General features: G+C 48.6%; 1 protein-coding gene across 3 annotated transcripts in view; it reads left to right on the top strand.

The window, feature by feature from the left end:
* The window catches only part of SLC25A22 (solute carrier family 25 member 22), a 318,065-nt gene that overhangs the window by 285,800 nt on the left and 9,550 nt on the right, over positions 1-22,715 (top strand). For all 3 annotated transcript variants that reach the window (XM_086957761.1, XM_086957763.1, XM_086957762.1), the window contains exon 9: positions 5,294-5,369. In XM_086957761.1, the coding sequence (XP_086813887.1) occupies positions 5,294-5,369 (76 nt within the window). The remainder of the gene's footprint in view (positions 1-5,293; positions 5,370-22,715) is intronic.

Genomic DNA, 22,715 nt, shown 5'->3' on the forward strand with positions numbered 1-22,715 from the left:
CCACAGTTGTCTCCGACAGTAGCTTCTGGAAGCAGGATACATTGCCCTCAAAGCATAATTCTTGCAAAAAAGGCCCAGATGGGCACTAGCCTTCCAGATACTCTATGAGAAAGGTAGAGTAGGGTTGGTCACAGGTCCACTCAGTCAATTTTCCTGTCTGCTTTTTAAGCAGATCCCATTATTGGGATTTTAAAGGGTTTGATGGGGTAGGAGATGCACCATAATTTGTCAGGGCTCCCACAATTCTAAATCCGCAACTCCCCTGCCTCATGTAATGTCGGGAGAACTGTTACGTTTGGTGGTAGTGGAGCCTATGCTTGCTCCACCATCGGAAACCTATAACCCGGTGGCCCATTCGCCAGAGGGATGCCAGGTAACTGCATCTAAATGCCTCTCTTATTTAAGGTGGGTCTTCTGCAGATAGTTTTCCGGCCTGCTTCTGCCACTTGAAGCATTGTTGACCTGGAACGGACTAGACCCTCACAACACTCCCTGCTCATCAATATCATTGATTATTTTTTCTCAGGAACACATTTTCGTTTTAGAAGGTTTGTGGCAAAGAAACAAACGAATGCCAAGCTGGCTGCCATAACATGGCTCTTTGACCAGCATTAAGTGTACCAGCCAATACAGTGGAATCACTTTCCTCAGAAATGCCCCACTTGGCCGCAAGTCACTTAAAATATGGCAGACTGTCTGCTGCATGGTGAACGAAGGAGGGGTCTCTTCTGTCCCAGTGGGAAGGGGGTCATTTGCCATCTCCCAAATGACACTCATACTCTCTAGCTATACTTTTGCTTACTGTTTCACATTGCCCTTCGTGCATGTCATTTCCACTTACTGTTTTGTTCTTTGTCATTTTACTCCATGGGTTTCCCTTTCTAATCTAGTCTCTGCTTGTACTGTGTGTAGGAAGGTAGGATCTGACTGCATAGATACCCCCACTTTTTGCCTGATGTTTTGCTGGTTTTTTAACCAGTCTTACTGGGATCCTGAGAATCAGGACCCCAGTCTATCTGCTTTTGCATTAAAATGTTATGCCATGTACTTTGTTACACTCCAGATTGGATACTGTGGTACCCTTATAAGTTCCTAGTATATGGTACACATGTACCCAGGACATAGGTACCCCAGAGGCCTCCATTAGGCTGAAGCATGCATTATGCCACCCATGAGAGGCTATGCAAAATGGAACTACAGGTATGCCATTGCAGCCTGTGTAAGCTGGTGCTTGCACTACTTGCTTTTGATATAGGTTCACTATATCTATAGGTCCACTATATCTATAGGTCACTACACTTAAAACTGGTAAGTCACCCCTATAGCAGGCCTTAACAATCCTGAAGGCAGGGTGCTGGGTTTTACGTGAGAGGGTGCCCCTGCATGAGCAGAGTACCTCTGCAGCCTTCAGAGACCATTCCACCGGTTGTCTGTGATCCAGCCAGACATATAGATAGAGGTGCATTATAACCTCACGGTAAATGCTATCTCGAAAACAGCTGAAATAAAACATGTTGTGTTTGGTATCAAGCACCTTGGAATCATACCTCCACACCAGTAACTGGTGTGGGAGGTATGTTTCCACCCTTCTAAAGCAAGCTTTTTGGGGTCACTGTCTTTCCAATGCCAGCCTTCTCGACCCGGTCAGCAGAAAATGGATGCTGCCGACCAGGGACACATTTCTGCCCTCCTCCTGCTGAGCCAAGCCCGAGCAGAGGAAGACAGCACAATAGGCATCCTGTCACAGGGAGGTGTGACCACCTGCCAGACAGGATTTAGTGTATTGGGGCTGGGTGGGTGTACTTCCAAAGTGCCTGAAAGTCTGCACCTGGGGCACATTTGGTGTCCCTTGCATGGTCTAGCTCAAACCAGTTCTGGGAGCCGTTGATTCTTGCTCTGGCACGAAACTGGACAAAGGACATGGGAGTAACCTCCCCTCTGTCCTCACCCTCCTCTAGGAGGGTCCCCTGAATCTGTCCAACCCTCTCCCGTGGGTACATAAGGGCTTACCTGACTGAAAGACTCTAGATTTTACGTGGACAAGATTTTGCAACACAGAACCACTGACCTTCAACCGACTGGACACTTTGGACTTCGCTGGACTTCGACTGGCCAGACTTTGTCTCCCTCTCCGCCCAAAGCATTGTCTGTGCCCTTGCACCACATGCAGGACCTGTGAAGCACTAAGGACAACTGAAGCATCTCCCCTGGGATGAAGGAGTCCCCTGTATTCTCAGGCACCGTAACGCAACTGAACAGTCTGCTAATCCTGAGCTTCGGCGTACTCCAAAGGCTCCAGCAACACAGGAGGTGGGTTCCGAAGTTCCTTGAGGTTGATCTGCCCTCTCACTGAGTTTGAGGCCAGTATTTCTCTTGTGGGAACTGCATAACACGAACCCCTGGGCACCGCGTACGTTTGCAAGTGCACATGCTTGTTGGCGATTCCTGAACTTGTGAATTGGACTCAGTGTAGTCCAGTATTTCCACCAAAGAACTCCAGCCTCCTCGTACTGAGTGCTCCGTGGCCTGGTCATTCGGCCTTCTGGGTCCTCTTGAGGGTTATCTTGATTTCTATTGGGCTTTCCTGGTTGCTCAAGATGTGCCCTGACTGCTCATTGCTTGGTGAGTTCCCTGGACCTTGCTGGTCAACACCGTAACCTTGACCTTCCTGCGTGGGTTGCTGTTGCCAAGGCTTGTTAGTGCTCCAGCCGGACACTGACTCCTCCGCACTCGACATCCTTCGTGGAGCAGCTCGCAATCGGGCTCCTGGTCGTCCTCGACGTTTACTGGACCTCGTGGCTGCAAAGACAAGCATCCCCTCCTCCCACCTGAAGCACCCAACATCGGTGGGCATTCGTATACCAAGCCCCAGGTCACCCTGAAGTGACCCAGACTCTTTCCCCTCTGCTTTCAGTTTCTTTCCATCATGAATCCACCCATGGATTCCTACGGACACTTCCTTCTTTCCCGGCAGCAGCTCTTCTTCGCAGCCCTCCATTGAGAACAACAGTGGTTTCCAACACCACTCCAGGCCTTTGCACCCGGCTCCTCTAGGATAGGTAACTCGGATACCACGGTATCCACGGGTGGGGTGGCTCTCCAACCTCTTAGGGACCAAAGGGCTTCCTCCAAGTCCAGCGAGAGGGGTCCTTAAACTTTAAAATTGTAACTGCGACTCCCTCATAGAATTGTACGGAGTCCGTGGTCGTGTTAGCACACCGCACCCGTCCTCCTTGGGGTCCCTTTCTACTCACCTTGGGTGGTTCCCGAGGGTGCCAGCGATTCTACGTGTTCCAGACACTGTCTTGACCCCAGTGATGGTTCTTATATCACTATTTTAGTATATTTATTTTTATTTTAATTTTATTTTTAGACATTTATAGAGCGCACTGTTACCCGGAGGTGTCCTGGCGCTGTTGAAATGCTCCCAAAGGGTATGAGCCGAACGAGATTACTGTGTGAATAGCCAAGTCTTGATGCCTTTCCTAAATGTCATAAGATCCGTGGTGTTTCTCAGGGCAAAGGGCAAGGTGTTCCAGGCCTTTGTGGCCCCCAACACAAAACCCCTACCCCCCCATCGTGCTTTCCTTATGTTAGGAACTCTGACCAGACGCAAGCTCGATGATCTTAGCTGTCTGCGGGGGTTGTACCAATGAAAAAATTCTTTCAGACAGGCCGGTCCAAGGCCTTGGAGGGCCTTAAAAACCAGACAAAAGGCCTTAAAAGCAATCCGCTTACGCACCGGCAGCCAGTGTAGTTTCGTGAGTTGGCCCGACACGGAGGCGTACTTCGGAATGCCAGTCAGGAGTCTGGCTGCTGCATTTTGCAGGACCTGCATCTTGTTCAGAAGTACCTGTTGGGCATTCAGCAGCAAGCTATTGCAGTAATCCAGCCGGCTGTAACCACTGTCTATTTACTGCTTTCGGGGAGAAAAGGAAGTATCTTCCGTACCATTTTCAAAAGAATATAAATTGAAAATGTTAGAGCATTGACCTGGGGCCTGAAAGTGAGTTGGTCATCTATGAGAACCCCAAGATTCTTCACCTTAGCCACTGGAAGAGGGGGGATCCCTATCTCTTCAGGCCACCATTTTAGGTTCCAAAAGTCCTTACTGAGGCCAAAAATCATAACTTCCATTTTTGCTGTGGTTTGGTTTGGTCTCCTCCTGGAGCCCACTGTGTATTGTGCTACTTACAACTATTTATTTGCTAAAGTCTTGTGTGCTTTGTGTTGTATTCTCGTATAGAGGATACTAGAGTGTTATATAAATAAATACATATTTTTATAACTACTGTGTGGTTCTCCTTCCATTTGGTTAATACTAAAGGTGACATTCTGGTAAAACAAGCTGCTTTACATTGCTTCAAGATTAAGCCTGAAGGCTGCTCTTCACATCTACCACTAGGAATGCTTTTTAAAGGTTATCTTTGACCTCATACATCATAAGGGTCGTTTGGGCTGGTGCAAGGTGCCCACTTTAATTAGTGGACAGCATATACCAGGCTCACACTGTGTTTCTTTCGACTAAGGAATTGATTCTCTCCATTATATCATAAGGACCATTTTAATTTCTAATGTTTGCTACTTTTGTATTTGTGATCCTCTCTTTAGTTCACTTGTAGTTTTGATCTCTGACGCTTGACTGTTTCCAATCTGCCCTTTACAGTCTGAAGAAGTGGCCTCCAAAACTGTACACGGTACTCCAGGCAGGGCCCCTAGAACTGGACACACTGCTCTTGATAAGGCCTTCTGACCTGGATACACTACTATAGAAAAGGCCTCAGCAATTGAATAGTCTCCTCCAGTTATGGGTGCAATACTCCAAAGGAGTCCTTATTAATGGTGCAGAGAGTAGACATACAAAGTCCTTTATCTTCTGGCTATACTCGTGTTCACCACTGTATCATTGAGCTCTTTCCTAGACCTGCTCAACATTTTTTAGCTCCTTGAAGTTCAGCTAATTTAGTAAATCAGACATCTTGTTTATACATGATGTCCATTAAGATCTTTTTTTAATATGCTTTACTTCGAAGTTATTTGAACCCATAGATGCGTGAGGTTGCAATTGGCTACATTGTACCTAAGCTGCCACCCAGGAACACTTTTCTAGTTTTTGTTGTTACACCTTTGTATTTTCATTTCTGCTGCGTTACTTAATCAAGTACTTCATGACTTGGTGTATTTGGCCTGTTTGATGGAGGACACCACATGGCACTTTTATGGGGGTCCCTGTACTCAATCAACCCTGCTTGCTTATGCCACTCACAAGCGTTTCTTTTTTCTTCTTGCTTAGTGATTAAGACGAGGCTACAGTCCCTGCAGAGGGGAGTGAATGAAGACACATACTCAGGAATCGTAGACTGCATCAGGTAAGAGTCTGTGCTGCAACTTCAGAGACCCTTAGCCACATTTGTATCTACTTTTCTTTGAAGGTATTGGTTTGTCGGTGATTGCATTCAAGGGGCTATTGGGAGCGAATCCCCTTTACTGTACTGCGAGAGAGAATGATTGTCATTATGTTGGTAACACTGCTTTGTGATTGAAAGTAATAGTTACTGGACTATTGTGAATGTCAGAGCGATCATACAGTTTTGGAACCTAGTGATTGAAGCTGACTTAAAAACCATGAACACCCCATGAAGGAAGACAACTGCAGTAACCCTTAGCGGTGGATTCAATAGGATTTTGAGTTTTTCCCCCCCAGGAGTTTTATATAGCGCGCACTGGATCCAAAAGTATCAAAGCGCTTTACATGAGCACCAGTGTGTTACAGAGGGACACGTTCATTTTTTGTTATCCACAGGGAGATTACGTGATTTGTCCAGAATCACAGGATATCCCTACCGAGACTCGAACCCGGTTCCCCAGCATCGAGGTCGATGGCTCTAGCCCTAAGGCCACATCCTCTCCCCATCAAGTTGGTTTCGATGTTAATTGGTGCACTTAGCTTGTATAGTAATAGTTATAGAAGTAATTGATTAGAAGCATTGAAATATAAGATGGATATACGTTTAAACAGTTGGGGTAATGAAAAAAAGGAAATCATAATTTACTAATTGAACTGGAAGCATTGAGCAAGTAGACTTTAATATGGTCATTTGTGGCCAATTCGTGAGGTCACCACCAGTACCCCAGGTGATCTAATAACCTAATTATTCTCCTTTGCCTGGATATAACAACACACTAGACCACAGCTGAGAGCATGGGGATGTCGTAGTCTATTGCAAAGCATGTTTCTACCCTCTGAGGAGTCGAAGTAATGCCCTCCCCGTTCTGTTTTCTTCTTAGTACTCTTACTTTGCTCACCACATCTGGGGAATAGAGTATTTTTGTTACATATAGCTCACTTCAATAGAAATCCATGTTTGTTATTTTCTTTCAAAATGAGGATGTATGAATCCAGTATTCTAATTCAAGTTCCTTTGGGTTGTGAGATATGCTTCTTTGGTCTCTTTTGTTAGAATAGTATTAGTTTTGGAATGCATTTTATTTTTCTGCCAATATATTTATTTATTCATTGATGGTGATTATATGGGCTCTTCTGTCTCCTAATACATTCCCGTCCATTGAATAAGGATCAGGCTCATGTTCCTCAACCAAAAATAGAAGCCTTTGTGGTTCCACTCATTTTCATCTTCCGCTCTCCATACCCCATTCCCATTCCCAGTTCCTTTTCCTCATATTTAGTGGATCGAAGATGAGATCAGATTTCACTGAGGAGATCTTGAGCATTGGTGCTCGTTCTCACCTCAGAACTTTCTAATCTCTTTTTCTATATTCACAAGGAAACAAGGGAGTGGTGTTAAAAATGCCTCTATTTCACATTATACCAGCCCTCCACTAAGCTCATTGGTAATACATACTTTGGTAGGGCAACTGGAGGTTGCCAGGTTAATGTAGGAGCATTATAAGACACCAAAGTCTAGCTAGGGAAGTTGTTCATGACAAGAAGCGTTGTGATAGTCATAAATTTCCCACTGGCATCTCCCGAACTTCCACCAAAGGCATTCCCAAAACTGAGCCAACGACATAGTATGTGTAAATGACACCAGTTTGCGGTTCCTGAAGCTCTAATGCTTATATTTTTAACACATTCAAATATAGGTCATATTATGTCTGCTTTATGTTGGCAGAGGTTAGGTGTATTCAAACTCATCGTGCCTGATTACAGGGTTTTTAGTCAGACTGCCGACAGTCTGTCGTTGGCGGTTCGACCGCCACCAGCCCTTCGGTTTGACCGCCGTATTACTATACTGGCTATTGGACCCAAGGCAGTCGGATGCAACATCGACGCCACCACATGAATCATAGAGCCTCGCGGAACGGAGGTTGGAAAATAATCCCAGAATGGCCGAGGGGCAGAGGCAGGCACTGCTGTCGTGATTCTGATTGGGTTTTTCCGACAACTGGCTGAGACACTGCCATGAAAAGGTTGTTGGAAAGGCTACAAGGGGGCCCCCAACAGCGCCCATGGGCATCAGAGCCCATAGCAACATGTACCTGGGGGTACATGCAGTGCCCCCATACCTTAGCCCTGTTGTGTGTGCACTGTGTGCCATGCACAACATGGTGCATTGCACGTGGTGCACTGACATCCTGAAGGCGCTGCACGGCAGAGGCATCTGCTGACGCATAAAATCGAAATACAGTGATCTGGTATCGTAATCGGGCCCTTTGTGTGAACTGTGCCAATCCAATTTTGAATGTCCAGGTTGAGTCCTAAAAATACTCTGCAATTAGCAATGAAATTTCGATCCTCGTCTGGCATCAGTGTTTATAGAAATCGCAAACATGTAAAATTGTGACTTACCAATATCTATTGCCATATAGTGGAATGTTGTTCCATTATAAGAGAGTCAAACACATAAGGAAATTATGAGTTCTCTATTAATCGATTTTAAAGCCCTATTATTAGGCAATCTGCATATTTTTCTATGTTGGCATATTTTTATTTAAAAATTAGTGATTCATAAAAAACTTGGAACAGAAATTTCAAACACCGGTTCTTTGTCACAGAGGACTGTGCACTTACGTGGTACAGCAGTGGATAACAATGCCTATAGGAGTAGACTGATACGTTTCTAGGACCTGTTGTTAAAAGTTGCTGATGTGCCTCGAACTCATTTTACACAGGTGGCTGCCAGGAAAGAAGAACTGAATGAAAACAGAAACATCAGATGAACAATAACGAGCCCAAACTTCATGATTGCCACAACCTGTGTTGTAGAATTATTTCCCATTTCCCTGGCATTTCTGGGTCATGTGGTAACGTTTCACCAAATTGCTTTCCAACAGCCATTGTAACAGGTCTGCGATGTTGCCACCCTGGAACCCCAGACAGGGGTTCCTCTCTATTTTAAGTGGGTCAGAGGAGGGAGTTGCCCCACTCAAACCATAACGGACAAGGTACTACAGCATCAGGGTGGATAGACTTTGCCTCCATTTTCTCAAGATAAGTGTCCCATGATGTAAAACTTTCCCCCCCTTCTGCCTCTCCTAATAGTGCCTGATAACACGGTCACCTCTGCATATGCCCATATCAAGGTATCTCAACAGCAGGCATGAGTCGAAGGTGCTGTTGCCACCTTCCAGGCAATTTTGATGCATCTTTTTGTGAGAATGAAAACTAAATCAATTAAGGCGCACACGTGCTTTGACTTTTTGGTGCTGGTCATCACACCGAGCAGGCATGTGTTGTGGTCTTTTATTATCAACCGTTCTGTCACTTTCATCAAGCCCTGTATCACGGCATCCCAGAAGAGTGACACCACCCACCGGATAATGCCACACCATGTGTAGGAATTCTGCCTCGGTCTCTACATATCTGGGACAAATCGTGGAAGACCCAGGGCACATTCGACTTATCTGTTTTGGGGTCAGATATGCATGACGTATGTAGCTAAATTGTTTGTAGCGAAAAACTGGATTTTTGGATAGCGACTTAACTGATCTGAGACAGTGCAGCCACGCAGCATTGCTGAGCTCCATCCCACCGACTCTTTTTCTTTGTTAATATAGCAAAGGCGACATATGAAATACCCGACTGGTGTCTTGACTGACATCCGAAAAAGTTGCTTTTACAAGATTTCCATGTATATGGATTATTTGCAGTCTGAATTAACCATGTTGTTCCAGCCCTTCAACAATTTCTGCTATTTTCCATGACGAAGCTGCTATTTTTGCTAAGGTTGTTTTAAGCAGAAAAGGGATATCTCGTAGATATGGTTTTTGTTTGTCACCCATATAAAGTTTGTCTTGCCTGATTTGTGGTGAAAATTCTTCAAAGCAGATTGCAAACAGCACTGTGGAGAAAAATAGTGCATACCTCGTGCTGAAGTTGTCATCGGTCCTCATGAAAGTTGGCAGTTATCTGCTATCTTTGCATTTAGGAAGATGTAAAATATGCCTGCTTACTCTCCACGACTCAAAGAAAGTACTTCAGAACCTATCAAGTGCCTTTTCTCTGTATCTTCTGACAAGGGTAAGTGGGACTGCTCCATATCCCGCAGACACGAGCAGCCCATAAGCTAAAACTCTTGCGTAATGTTTATGAGTTTAATATAGTCATCTGAAAGAAACAGTTAGTTGTAGATTCCTTACTTTAGAATTACCCCCAGGCATCAGACTGGATCCGTAAAGTTTTTTTGTCAGCAGTACCTCAGCGCGTCGGAAGTTGGCGTCGGTCGGCTCCGCGTTTGTCGTTGGCATTGCGGTTGGGGGACGACGACGCGGAAGCTACTTAGACACTGCCCTTGCGCGTTGACGGCAGTTCTTTCTTTTTCTGCACCAGCCAGCGCCATTCCGGAGAGAGCTGTAGCTCCAGTCACTTTTTGACTGAACTTTTTGAGCAACTTTTGTCAACGTCTTTTGAGTCCTATCGACTCCTGGTGCATGTAGGGATGCCCGACTTCAAGGCTTGTGGTTCCTGTTCTCGACTGATGTCAGTTACTAAACCACACCACGTGTGCCTCTTTTGCCTGGAGCGTGACCACAACCCCAAGTCGTGCTCCGACTGCCGGTCCATGGCACCGAAGGCTTTGCGGGAGCAGTCCCAAAAGCTTCTTGAGCGCCGGCAGTCGGCTCTGCGCCGTTCAAGGTCCCAGTCGCGAGGGAGGTCGAGGGACCAGTCGCGGAGCCATTATCATTGGTCCTCTAAGTCTTCGCACTCTGGGTCAGGTAAGTCGCAGCACTAGAAGAAGTCGAAGAAGCATAGTCGCTCTTCGACTTCTCCCTGTCGGTCGTCTGATATGGCGAGGGATGCGGGCAGTGCCCCTCCGGTGGCTCCGCGTGTGGAGCCGACTCCGTGGTGCCCTCCCTTCCCGGGACCCGGAGCGACTCCTGCTCAGCTTCGTAAATTCTATGAGGTGATGCACGCCATCTTTGGGCAGCCCCAACCTGCCTTCGGGCCCCGCGGACTCAGTTGGGGGGCCTAGGCCTTCTCCGGTGGCAGCTCTGGCCCTGGCGCAGCAGGCCCCTCTTGGATCCAGGCCTGCCGGTTAAGGTGTAATAAGGTCCTCCGGCACAGCAACCGCATTCGGCGCTGGTCATGCCCCCGGCCGGCGTCAATACTGGCTTCCATCCTTATGTGGACATGGAGCCGGACCGGCATCGCCCAATGCCAGATCTGGTGCCGAATGAGGGTTTTGTGCTCCTGTTCACTCCTGGGGTCCCTTTTAGGCCAGATTGGCACCCAGAGGATGAGGAGGAGGACTGGGAGGGGTCAGGTGATCCTCTGACTAACCAGTTGGAGTATGAGCTGAACTGGAGAGAGGACCTGGGGGATGCCAGTGGTCTGGATACCTCTCCTGACCATGGCAGGTTGTCTCCTCCTACCGTGGCTACGGAGGAGGGAGCGTCATACGCAGTGGTGTTGCGTAGTGCGGCCAAGTCTCTCAACCTCGAGCTCCCTACAGTGGCGGTCAGGATTAACTTCCTGACAGAGGTGCTTCAACCGCAAGTGAGCTCTTTGGAACCCCAGTGAAGCCCTCACCAACGTCCTTTTGGGCACCTGATTCAGGCCCATCACGGGGGCTCCCGTGGATAGGATCATTGCTCGACGCCACCGCCCGGCTCACGGTGACCCCACTTTCCTCTCCCAAAACCCACCCCTGGGAGCTTGGTGGTCCAAGCCTCTACCTCCAAGAGCACATTCCCTACTGCTCCACCAGATAGGGAAACCAAGAAGCTGGATCATCTTGGGAAAAAGATTTTCTCTTCCACCAGCTTGGGACTGCGGTCGGTAAACACTGCATGTCTATTGCATGTCTATTGGGCCGTTATTCCCACTCCGTGTGGGATACGGTTGTGCAAGTGCTGCCTCAGTGTATGGAGGAGCCCCGGACAGTGCTCTCCCAGGCCGTTGCCGCCGGGAGGTATGCGACAAAGTTTACTATCCGTTGTGGGCTGGATACCGCTGATTCTCTAGGCAGGACGATTTCCATGTCGGTAGCCCTTCAACGCTTTGCCTGGCTGAGATCGACTGGCTTTTCTGGGAATGTCCAGAACACTCTCATGGACATGCCCTTTGATGGCCGTCGCCTTTGTGGCAACAAAGCGGACAACGCTCTAGAGCGTTTCAAGGACTCACGGGCTACTTCCAAGTCCTTGGCCCTCCAACCGCCCGCACAGTCTGCTTTACGCCCCTTTCATGGCTACGGAAGGGGTGCCCACCTACGTCCTGCCCAGAGCCCAGGCTGGTGCAAGTTCCCCAACCTTCGTGTGGGCGGGGAAGTGGGAACCACCGTCGTGGTTCAGCGGGCGGGCCAGTCCACCAACTGCTGCAGCCTGAGATTTCAGGCCCATCAAACGCCAGTGGGCAGCAGGATCTGCCATCACCTCCCTCACTGGCACACCATCACGTCGGACAGGTGGGTTTTGCAGATAATCTGAAGGGGCTACTCCCTCCCCTTCGAGATTACCCCTCCAGCCATGCTACATCAGTACCACCGTATGTCGGAGGATCACCTGGCCCTTCTCCAACAGGAAGTCACAGCTCTCTTGGCCAAGGGAGCCATTGAGCGTGTTCCTGCCCCAGAAGTAGGTTGTGGTCGTTAATCCTACTACTTTCTGCTCCTAAGAAGTACAAGAGCCTGCGTCCTTTCTTGGATCTCAGGAACGTCAACTGCTTCCTTCGGAAGGAGAAGTTCAAGATGTTGACTCTCGCTCAGGTCTTGTCTACCCTCGACCCTGGAGACTGGTTAGGAGTGTTGGACTTGCAGGACGCTTATTTTCACGTCCCCGTCCTACCGGTCCACTGGTGTTATCTGCGGTTCACTGTAGGCCATGAGCACTTTCAGTTTACCGTGCTCCCCTTTGGCCTGACCAGCGCCCCTCAGGTGTTCACGAAAGGGATGTATGACGATACAACGAGGGCCATTTATTGCGGTCTGTTAGAATGCGGTTTTCACAACGCAAGTCGTTACATCAACTTGCGCTGGAGGGGCTCTTGATTTAGGAATAGTGTGAAGTACTATTCCAACTCCAGTCTACATACAGTAAGGAAGGTGTTGGAAACAGTAATTTACACTATTCCTTAGTCTACAGCGCCCTCCAGTGCAATTCGACTTGCGTAGTGAAAACCACGATGTAATAGTACCACGTTGAAATTGATGCGTGGTAAAGGATGTCTACCCACAAAAGTGATGGCGGTGCTCGCAGCTCATCTGCGCAGATCGGGGGTTACAGTTTTCCCCAACTCGTCGACTGCCTTTTGAAGGCGGGCTCGCCCCAGACTGTCGCTGCCCACCTCCAGACAACAGCCGACCTCCTGCATTCGCTGGGGTTCTCCATCAATGTGCCGAAGTCACACCTGATTCCCTCTCAGAAGCTCCTCTTCATTCGAGCGGTTCTGAACACGAGGCAGTTTCGGGTTTATCTTCCCGAACAGCGAGTCTGGGATATTCGGGCTATGATTTCAATCTTTCAGCCTCTATCGCGGGTCTCGATCAGGATGACCCTGTGGCTGCTGGGCCTCATGGCCTCCTGCATCCTGCTGGTCGATCATGCCAGGTGGCTCTGCAATGGGACCTGAAGTTCCAGTGGGCACAGCATCAGTAGAATCTGTCCGATTGCGTCCAGATCTCGGAGGGCAGTGCACGACAATTGCAGTGGTGCCTCACGAACCAGGATTGAGTCAACGGCAGATCCCTTTCCATTCCCCAACCAGAGCACACTGTGGTGACAGACGCATCCCTTATGGGATGGGGCGTCCACATGGGAGAGGTGGAGATCAGAGGCCTCTGGTCTCCGGCGGAGTCCGGGCTCCACATCAACCTTCTGGAGCACCAGGCGGGGTCCGTCTTGCACTCAAGGCATTCCTTCCCTCTGTCCTGGGAAGAGTAGTGCAGGTGTTCACGGACAACATCACTGCCATGTAGTACTGCAACAAACAGGGCGGTGGGGTCGTGTACCATATTTCAGAAAGCCCTCCCCCTCGAGACATGGCTGGAACATCAGGGCATATCCCTGGTGGTTTAACACCTCAGACGAACTCAGATGCAGGTGCATGCTGGATCAGGAATGGCATCTTCACACAGAGGTGATGCAAGGTCTCTTTCGACAGTGGGGAGATTCTTGGTTAGATCTATTTGCCACTGAAGAGAACGCACAATGTCAGCAGTTCTGCTTGTTGGAATTTCGAAGATGGCACTCGTTAGGCAATGCTTTTCATCACAAGGGGAGTTGCGGTCTGTTGTACGCCTTTCCGCCCATACCACTTCTGCCCAGAGTGCTGAAGAAGATCAGGCGCAACCAGGCCCAAGTCATCCTTGTGGCTCCGGATTGGGCACGAAGAGTCTGGTATCCCGAGCTGCTCAACATGTCCATCGATCCTCTAACCCGACTGCCTCTTCCGGAGGATCTTCTGTTGCAGTAGCAGAGGGCGGTCCTTCATCCGAACCTGTCTAGCCTCCACCTCTTGCGTTGAGATTGAGTGGCGGCAGTTGACGTCATTTGACTTGCCTCCAGAAGTTTGTGATGTAATCTTGGCAGCCAGGCGTCCTTCTATTAAGACGGTATAAGCCTGCCGGTGGAACAAATTTGCAGCATGGTGCACAGCAAAGGCTGTGGATTCCCTTTCTGCCCCTCTTTCTGAGGCTCTTTTGCTCCTCCTTTCCTTGGCCCAGCAGGGGCACTCTTAAAGGCTATCTTTCAGCCATTTCTGCCTTTCTTCGGCTTCCTGATCAGCCTCCTCTATTCAAGTCCCCAGTTGTAAATCATTTTTTCAAAGGCATGACTCATCTCTTTCCTCCTATTCCCTTCATTATGCCTCAGTGGGACTTGAATATGGTCTTGACATATTTAATGTGCGCTCCCTTTGAGCCCCTTCACAACTGTCCCTTAAGACTTTTAACTCTTAAGACTGCATTCCCGGTGGCCATCACATCTGCCAGAAGAGTGAGTGTGCTCCAGGCTCTTTCATCCAAGCCTCCTTTTCTGTCTGTATATCCGGACAAGGTTGTCCTCAGGACCCGTCCATCCTTCCTTCCCAATGTTGTCACCTCCTTTCACATTGGGCAAACCATCACTTTGCTCACCTTCTTTCCACCTCTGCATCCTTCAAAAAAAGTAAGAGAGGCTCTACCGTCTGGACCCAAAACAGGTGCTTTCCTTTTTTCTGGATCGCACCAAACAGTACCAGGTGGATGACCAGCTCTTTGTTAGCTACGGGGGCGCCAAGAAAGGTCAGGCCGTGCACAAGCAGACTATCTCCAGGTGGGTTGTTTTGTGTATCAAAGCCTGCTATTCTCCAGCAAAAAAGGAGCCTCCAGTGGGGCTGCGCGCCCACTCCACTAGGGCGATCGCAGCCACTACTGCTTTGGGACAAGGAGTCCCTCTGAATGACATCTGTTAGGCAGCTACGTGGGCATCACTGCACACGTTTATGAGACACTGCTGCCTCGACAGCCGGAGAGACGGCATCTTTGGCCGCTCTGTTCTCCAGATCATTCTGGTGTGAACAAACCAAAGACAGAAACCCATGGTTCAATAGGTCCCTCAACAGCGAGAGGAAATCCCTCCAGCAGGCAGAAAGAATCCGGAGACATCACCCCTTAGCCGCACATTTAAAACTTCTCTGCCAGGCCAGAAACGCCTACAACCAGAACATCCTCAACTCAAAAAAAGAATTATTTAGATCTGAACTGGGGAACGCAAAGAACAGACCCCGCAAACTCTTCGAATTGGTCAAGCACCAATCCAACAAACTGGCAAAAACATTGAAAGAAACCCCCAAGTCACTAATATCATCCGAGGAATTCTCCTCCTTTTTCTCAGATAAAATCACTGCCTTCGGCAACGAACTCCGATCCGCTACCCACTCTCAACCCCCTACCAGTTCGGCCTCCCTCCGAGCCGCCTCCACAGGCTCCACCCAAAAACCAAGCGCACGGGACCGACTTCAAAATCTATGACGAACACTCCGTTTCGAAAATCCTATCCATCCTAAATCCGAACAACCACTTTAATGACCCACTCCCCTCTAACTGCCTTGCTGCTGCCGCTGAATCCATCATTCCTAGCTGGACTGCAATAATTAATGCTTCACTTCTTCAGGGATCAATACCTGACTCTCTGAAAGCCGGTCAAGTCCTACCCATCCTAAAAAGGCGGCGCTTGACCCTGCCTCCCCTGACAATTTTAGACCCATCTTTAACATCCCACTCATCGCTAAAGTTCTAGAGAAGTGTGTGCAACAGCAGCTGAGCCAAACCATCACTGACTTCCACCTACTAGATGACTTCCAATCCGGTTTCAGCCCAGGGCACAGCACGGAAAAAACCATTCTCCACATCGTGGATGATGCCCTCCGAGCCCTTGACCAAGGCAATACCTGCTCCTAATCCTCCTAGATCTATCCTCGGCCTTCGACGCGGTCAACCATGAAAAACAACTCGAACGCCTCAAACTCAGGATGGGAATGGATGGCTCAGTTCTTGAATGGTTTACGTCCATCCTCCACAACCCTTCTCAGAGATTCCTAATCAATGGACCCCTGTCTGCTCCCTCGCCGGTCACGGTTGGAGTCCCCCAGGGTTCAACCCTGTCCCTTACCCTCTTCAATCATTACCTCGAGCCGCTTGCCGAAGTACTACACACCGCAAATATCTCCTACCAGATGTACAAAGACGACACCCAGATCTACATCAAAATCCCCTCTCTCGAGGATATTCTTTCCCTGAATGAAGCCCTGAAATTGACTGTCCAATGGCTCTCCTCCAATCAACTCAAACTCAACGCAAAGAAGACAGAATTTCTACTAATTTCCCCTCCTAAAAGCAACCCTGAGACTCCGGTATGGATTAAGGCCATCACCGCCTTAAATTGTCCTCCGACCATCGTAGAATCAGCCAAATCCTTCGGAATAACCCTTGACTGTAATCTGAACATGCGGGACCACATCAACTTGATGGCCAAATCAGCCAGATTCCACCTGAGCTACCTAAGGAAACTCAAACCTTTCCTTGATACTCCTGACCTAAAAATGGCAGTCCAGTCCCTTGTCATCTCTAGACTCGAATATGGCTGCTCTTCCCTCTCGGGGTACCCAAGATCTCCCTAGCTCCTTTAAAAGCCTGCCTCAACGCTGCCGCTAGACTACTAACTGGTTCAAGGAAATTCGACCACATTTCACCACATCTGAAAGCTCTGAACTGGCTTGCTCTACAGGCCAGAATCCAACTCAAATTGGCATGTATCACGCACAAGGCATTATACTCAAACTCCCCTGCATATCTTGTCCAAAAACTTGTGTAATTCAGAGGAACTAGAAACTCCTGGTCCACCAAAGACCTCTTGCTCCAACCTGCACATTTTCGAAAAAGAAAACTTATAATTGTGCCTTCTCAGGGGCCGCACCAAGAATATGGAAATCACTCCCGCCCGCCATTAGACGAATCCCTTCTCTGGCTCACTCAAAAAAAGAGGCCAAAACCTTCCTAATGGACCGATTACTCACCTAAATATTACCATCTAACCTTCCAGAAACCTTACTCCACCTTTGTCTAATGAATCTCCTGGAGTACCCATACACCCTCCACCCGGCACCTCCGGGCATCCCACCATGGACCCTGGGACCTTGCTTCTCGTATATTGTGAGGGGCAGATTTTACAAGCCCCTTGCGTCACTTTTCCCATGTTAAAAGTGGCGCAAGGGCCTTGTAAATCTGCCTCTAAATGTTTAAATGTAATGTTATTGTATCCACTATGTATCCAGCACCCCACCTGCCCACTCAAAGTCTTTTGTCTATTACTGCGGATCCCTTTAAAGCGCTCTGATACCCTAACACTGTGGTTCCCAAACTGTGCGCCGCGGCGCCCTGGTGCGCCGTTATCTGGAGCCAGGGGCGCCGCGCACGATCTGGGAAAGGAAGTGTGAAAGTCACACTAAAGAATGTGTCACTTTCGCCTCCGTGATGAATAGGTTGCTCTGCCCCTAGTCTCTGCCTTTCTGAAGCAGAGCATCACGGCAGCCGGCGGGGTTGGTGGGGGTATGGGGCAATCAACTCTTTCAGCTGCTGATGAGCTGTGAAAGAGATGCTGGTCAATGGCAGAAAGGAAGGTTTTGCCGCACAGGAGGGGGGTCATGCTCCTTGTGGAGTCAAGAGCACCTTCGGGTATTTAGGTGCAAATAGCATTGAAAGAGTAAATTAAACTAATTTTTTCATTTTTTTCCCCTCAATTTTTTTATAGAGCAAACCCAACCCAAACATATGGGAGTGCTTTACATGAGCACCAATAACATTTCATAAGGACATGTTCCTTTTTTAGATTCGGAGAGTTTAAGTGATTTGCCCAGGAACACAGGATGTTGAGCCAAAACCAGAATCAAACCTAATTCCTCAGTTCCAAAGTGGGTAGCTCTGACCTCAAGCTCCATCTTCTCCCCTCCTCTACCCATGCTCAGGACCTGTCCAGGGAGTACACTCTTAATATCTATTTCATACATCTGTGGTTCCCAAAGTGTGCGACGCGGTACCCTGGTGCGCCATGAAAGGAAGCCAGGGGCGCCGCACCGCTGTGCAGGATGTGGGTCTGAAAAAAATATATAATTATCCTCAAAATGTAGTGAAACTGCGAGCTGCCAATTTTGGAGCTGGGGAACCGGGTTCGACCCTCGACGTCAGCTCAGAATCCGGTGTCATTCTGGGCAAATCACTTAATTTCCCAGCGCCTACAAAAACAGAATACATGAATGTATCCTTGTGTAATGTGACTGGTGCTCTTCGGGTCGGGTGCAGGGTCAGGGGCCTGGTGGAGAGCATAGGGTGGGTGCAGGGTCAGGGGTCTGGTGGAGAGTGTTGGGTGGGTGGGTGCGGGGTCAGACGCCTGGTGGAGAGCGTTGGGTGGGTGGGTGCAGGGTGGGGGGCCTGGTGGAGAGCGTTGGGTGGGTGCAGGTTCAGGGGCCTGGTGGAGAGCATTGGGTGCGTGCAGGGTGAGAGGCCTGTTGGAGGGCATTGGGTGGGCGCCTTATGCCCTGATGCAGCCGCACTCGGCCAGCTTCTGTCTTTGCCTCACTCCTCGTTGAGGGGTCGTCACTCGTGACTGCTGCATGTTGGAGAGTGTGAGGGGAGAAGGGTGCAAGGCAGAGGGGAGAAAGGGTGCAAGACAGAGGGGAGAAGGGTGCAAGGCAGAGGGGAGAAGGGTGCAAGGCAGAGGGGAGAAGGGTTCAAGGCAGAGGGGAGAAGGGTTCAAGGCAGAGGGGAGAAGGGTGCAAGGCAGAGGGGAGAAGGGTACAACGAGGAGGGGGAGAAGGGTGCAAGACAGGGGAGAAGGGTGCAAGGCAGAGAAGGGTGCAAGGCAGAGAAGGGTGCAAGGCAGAGGGCAGAAGGGTGCAAGGCAGAGGGGAGAAGGGTGCAAGGCAGAGGGGAGAAGGCTGCAAGGCAGAGGGGAGAAGGGTGCAAGGTAGAAAAGGGTGCCAGGCTGAGGTGAAGTAGGGTACAAGGGGAAGGGGGAGAAGGGTGCGAGGGGGAGAAGGGTGTAAGGCAGAGGGGGAAAGGGTGCACGGCAGAGGGGAGAAGGCTGCAAGGCAGAGGGGAGAAGGGTGCAAGGTAGAAAAGGGTGCAAGGCTGAGGTGAAGTAGGGTACAAGGGGAAGGGGGAGAAGGGTGCAAGGTGGAGGGGGTGAAGGGTGTAAGGCAGAGGGGGAGAAGGGTGCACGGCAGAGGGGAGAAGGGTGCAAGGCACAGGGGAGAAGGGTGCAAGGCAGAGGGGAGAAGGGTGCAAGGCAGAGGGGAGAAGGGTGCAACGAGGAGGGGGAGAAGGGTGCAAGACAGGGGAGAAGGGTGCAAGGCAGAGAAGGGTGCAAGGCAGAGAAGGGTGCAAGGCAGAGGGCAGAAGGGTGCAAGGCAGAGGGGAGAAGGGTGCAAGGCAGAGGGGAGAAGGCTGCAAGGCAGAGGGGAGAAGGGTGCAAGGTAGAAAAGGGTGCCAGGCTGAGGTGAAGTAGGGTACAAGGGGAAGGGGGAGAAGGGTGCAAGGCAGAGGGGGAAAGGGTGCACGGCAGAGGGGAGAAGGCTGCAAGGCAGAGGGGAGAAGGGTGCAAGGTAGAAAAGGGTGCAAGGCTGAGGTGAAGTAGGGTACAAGGGGAAGGGGGAGAAGGGTGCAAGGTGGAGGGGGTGAAGGGTGTAAGGCAGAGGGGGAGAAGGGTGCACGGCAGAGGGGAGAAGGGTGCAAGGCAGAGGGAAGAAGGGTGCAAGGCAGAGGGGAGAAGGGTGCAAGGGGGATGGTGATGAAGTTAAAAATGTGCCTCCCCCGAAAACATTTCTGCGGATACCCATGATCAGAGCCCACCTCACGTAAACTTCTTGTAACGCCACAGAGCTCCTTGAGCCTTTCTCTAGCCTGGTTACTTTTAGTGCGAGTGCTTTATACTACTCTATGTATGCATTGAGATGTACTTTATAAGATCTTTGTGATTGCAAATAAAGTTTTATGACAGTGATGGCTACTCTCTGAATCCTTCATCACGTCTAGGCTTGATTCTTCATGTAGACCAGTGGTTCCCAAAGGGTGCGCTGCGGCACCTCGTGTGCGGTTAAAAAAATTGTGGGGAGCCACGGCCAACTGCCAATTAGGTCAAGGGAGCCACGGGTCAAAAAAGTTTGGGAACCACTGCCCTAACAGGTCGAGTTTGCGCTTTATAAAAACTCTAAATAAATAAATAACTTGGTTCGTAGGCCCACCTCCAGGTTTGGTTTTGCTGGGGTATCTATACTAAGGCAAGGAATCTATAACTAACTGGTGTTCTTTCAAATGAATACGTTTCTTACCTTCGGTAACGATATACATCTGTAAGAAATATAGGTTAGTTATGGATTCCTTACCGCCCCACCCATCCTTCCCGTTCGGCCAACTGATTTCTAGGGGTTAAGGACATCCTTTCAGGGCCCTAGTTTTGTGCACCAGTGGTCAGTGTCCTGCCTAGCTCTGCGTTTCTGGTGCAGAAAGTCATGTACAGAACTGTCGTCCGCGCACAAGGGCGGCGTCTAAGTAGCTACCGCGAAGTCATCCCTGCGACCAAGATGCAAACGACTAACGCAGAAACTACCAACACCACCTTCCGATGAGCAGAGGTACTGCCGACGAAAACATTTCTGGATCCAGTCTGACGCCTCGGCGTAATTCTAAGGTAAGGAATCTATAACTAACCTATGTTTCTTACAGATATATCGTTACTGAAGGTAAGTTACTTGTTCAATAATGTAACAGTTGGTAAATTTAAGGAGACTTTTAATTTTAAGCACCAACAACTCTGAAAAGAATGTTGTGTTCGAATTCAACATGGTAATTTGCCTATAAATATTGCCCAGTTTGTTGGTGTCTGAAGGTTGAGTCACTGCTTCCAGGCATCGATAACAGTCACTACTTTCTTGAGTGGTCAGGGCCCCTTTCATCTTGGTATGGTACCGGGATACTGTGGAGTAAATATCATCTGGCACAAATATAGTGCCCTAAATTTTGTTTACATAACTATCCATAAATCTATACACTCTGCAGTATTTTTGTAAATGAGGACACCATTTTTATGTCCAACAATATTTTGCTGTTGTTATTCTGACACACAACCTCCTCAGTTCTGATGGAAATACACGATGTACCTAGGACGCTTAGCCACAGCCTCTGCCCCTTGTTTGTTTGCATCATATTGACTTGCTTTTCAAAGAAGAGATAATTTGTCTGCTGAATGCTTTCACAAATGTTCTGTTCCTGGCGAAGGAAGCCTCCAGTACCTTTCCCTCGTTGATATTCTCTTGGTGGTACTATGTCAGGGACTAGGGTCTATTGTTCAATCCTCCAATGGCTTTGAAGAGATGTTTGGATCAATACTGGCAATATTCCAGGAAATCACTTCCTTTATGCTTATCTTATTTATTTTGCACTATTGCCAAAAAATTTACGTGAATCACAAATCAAAGTGAGTTACTATATTTCTTGAGAAGAAATTTTAGACCCTATGAGAAGACAAATAAAAAAAATTGGCAAACATGCAACTGAATATGGTTTGAGTACCAATTGGTGGTCGCATGATGGTTTACAGGCGTTGGAGCTGTTCTCTTTGGCGTGATACTCCTTTGCTTCTTCTGCTGAGTATGTTAAGTGCCAGTAGTGCTGAACAAGCTATTGCTTCCCTCCATCTTTGGGATTTCCTTTTTTGGTACTGTCCATAAAGGCAGAGTGCATTGTCTTACCCTCTTCACATCATACCTAATGCTTTGTGCTGGTTCATACCATCCTACCCTAGGACTATTTTTATCACTGTCCTTTAGGCAAACATGTTATACATCTTACTAGCCTTCTTTATGGTGCATTTATTCTAGCCTCTTTTTATTTTGCTGAATTAACTCACACAGTGCTTAAAGGAGAGCAACATTAAATGTATGTGAAGGAAGAGGGCTAAAGAAATGAGTATACTGGAGGCCCTGTGGTCAGTTGCCAATTTCCGGTATGCCAGAGGTGCGCACTAAGCCAGGACTGGTGTGATGCTAACATACAGCAACAAGCATTGGCATAGCCAATAGGTCTCGCCTTTGGAACCTTATCAGTGTTTAGTTATCCAGCACAATATCCTTCATGCAACAACATCAACTGTTGCATGGCTAAACACTTATAAGATCCCAAAGGCGAGACCTATTGTCTATGCCAGTGCTTGTTTTAAGGAGTTGCTGCAGGCCGTCGAATTCGAGAGTGCAGCCTGGAATTCACATTGGAAAGTGCAGAAAGAAAGGAACAAACATCAGCGCACACTGGTAAAGCTAACATGCGCTCCACTCCATCACTTCTGAAGCAGTACAAAGCAGGGCAGAGCCACATTGAACCACGTAGCGACAGGCAAGCATTGCTGGTAAAAGTTTCAGGATCCAGCCTGGCACCGGGGAAAAGTATTCTTATGTGAGAAATTTGTAGTTGCAAGTATCCATCAGAAACAGTGGCAAAAGGAAAACGTTGGGAAGAAAAAAGAACTATTAAGCGAAAGATAAAGGGTTAAAAGGGATGTGTTGGTGGATGAAAAATACATAATGTTGAATCCAGACTATGCTGCTTACCATTCACTAACCCTAACATTCGTCAGCTCAGGAAGCAGGCTTCTGAGAACAGCTTTGGGCACCAGGACTGATTAATTTACAAATTAACCTCTGCTAAAGGTGCTACACCATACAGCCTGTAACTAGTCATTTGTAAAACTCTTCCTAATTCACACACCTTTAGAGAAAGGAATAACAG

Source organism: Lissotriton vulgaris, chromosome 2_1, assembly GCF_964263255.1.
Source record: "Lissotriton vulgaris chromosome 2_1, aLisVul1.2, whole genome shotgun sequence".
NCBI lineage: Eukaryota > Metazoa > Chordata > Amphibia > Caudata > Salamandridae > Lissotriton > Lissotriton vulgaris.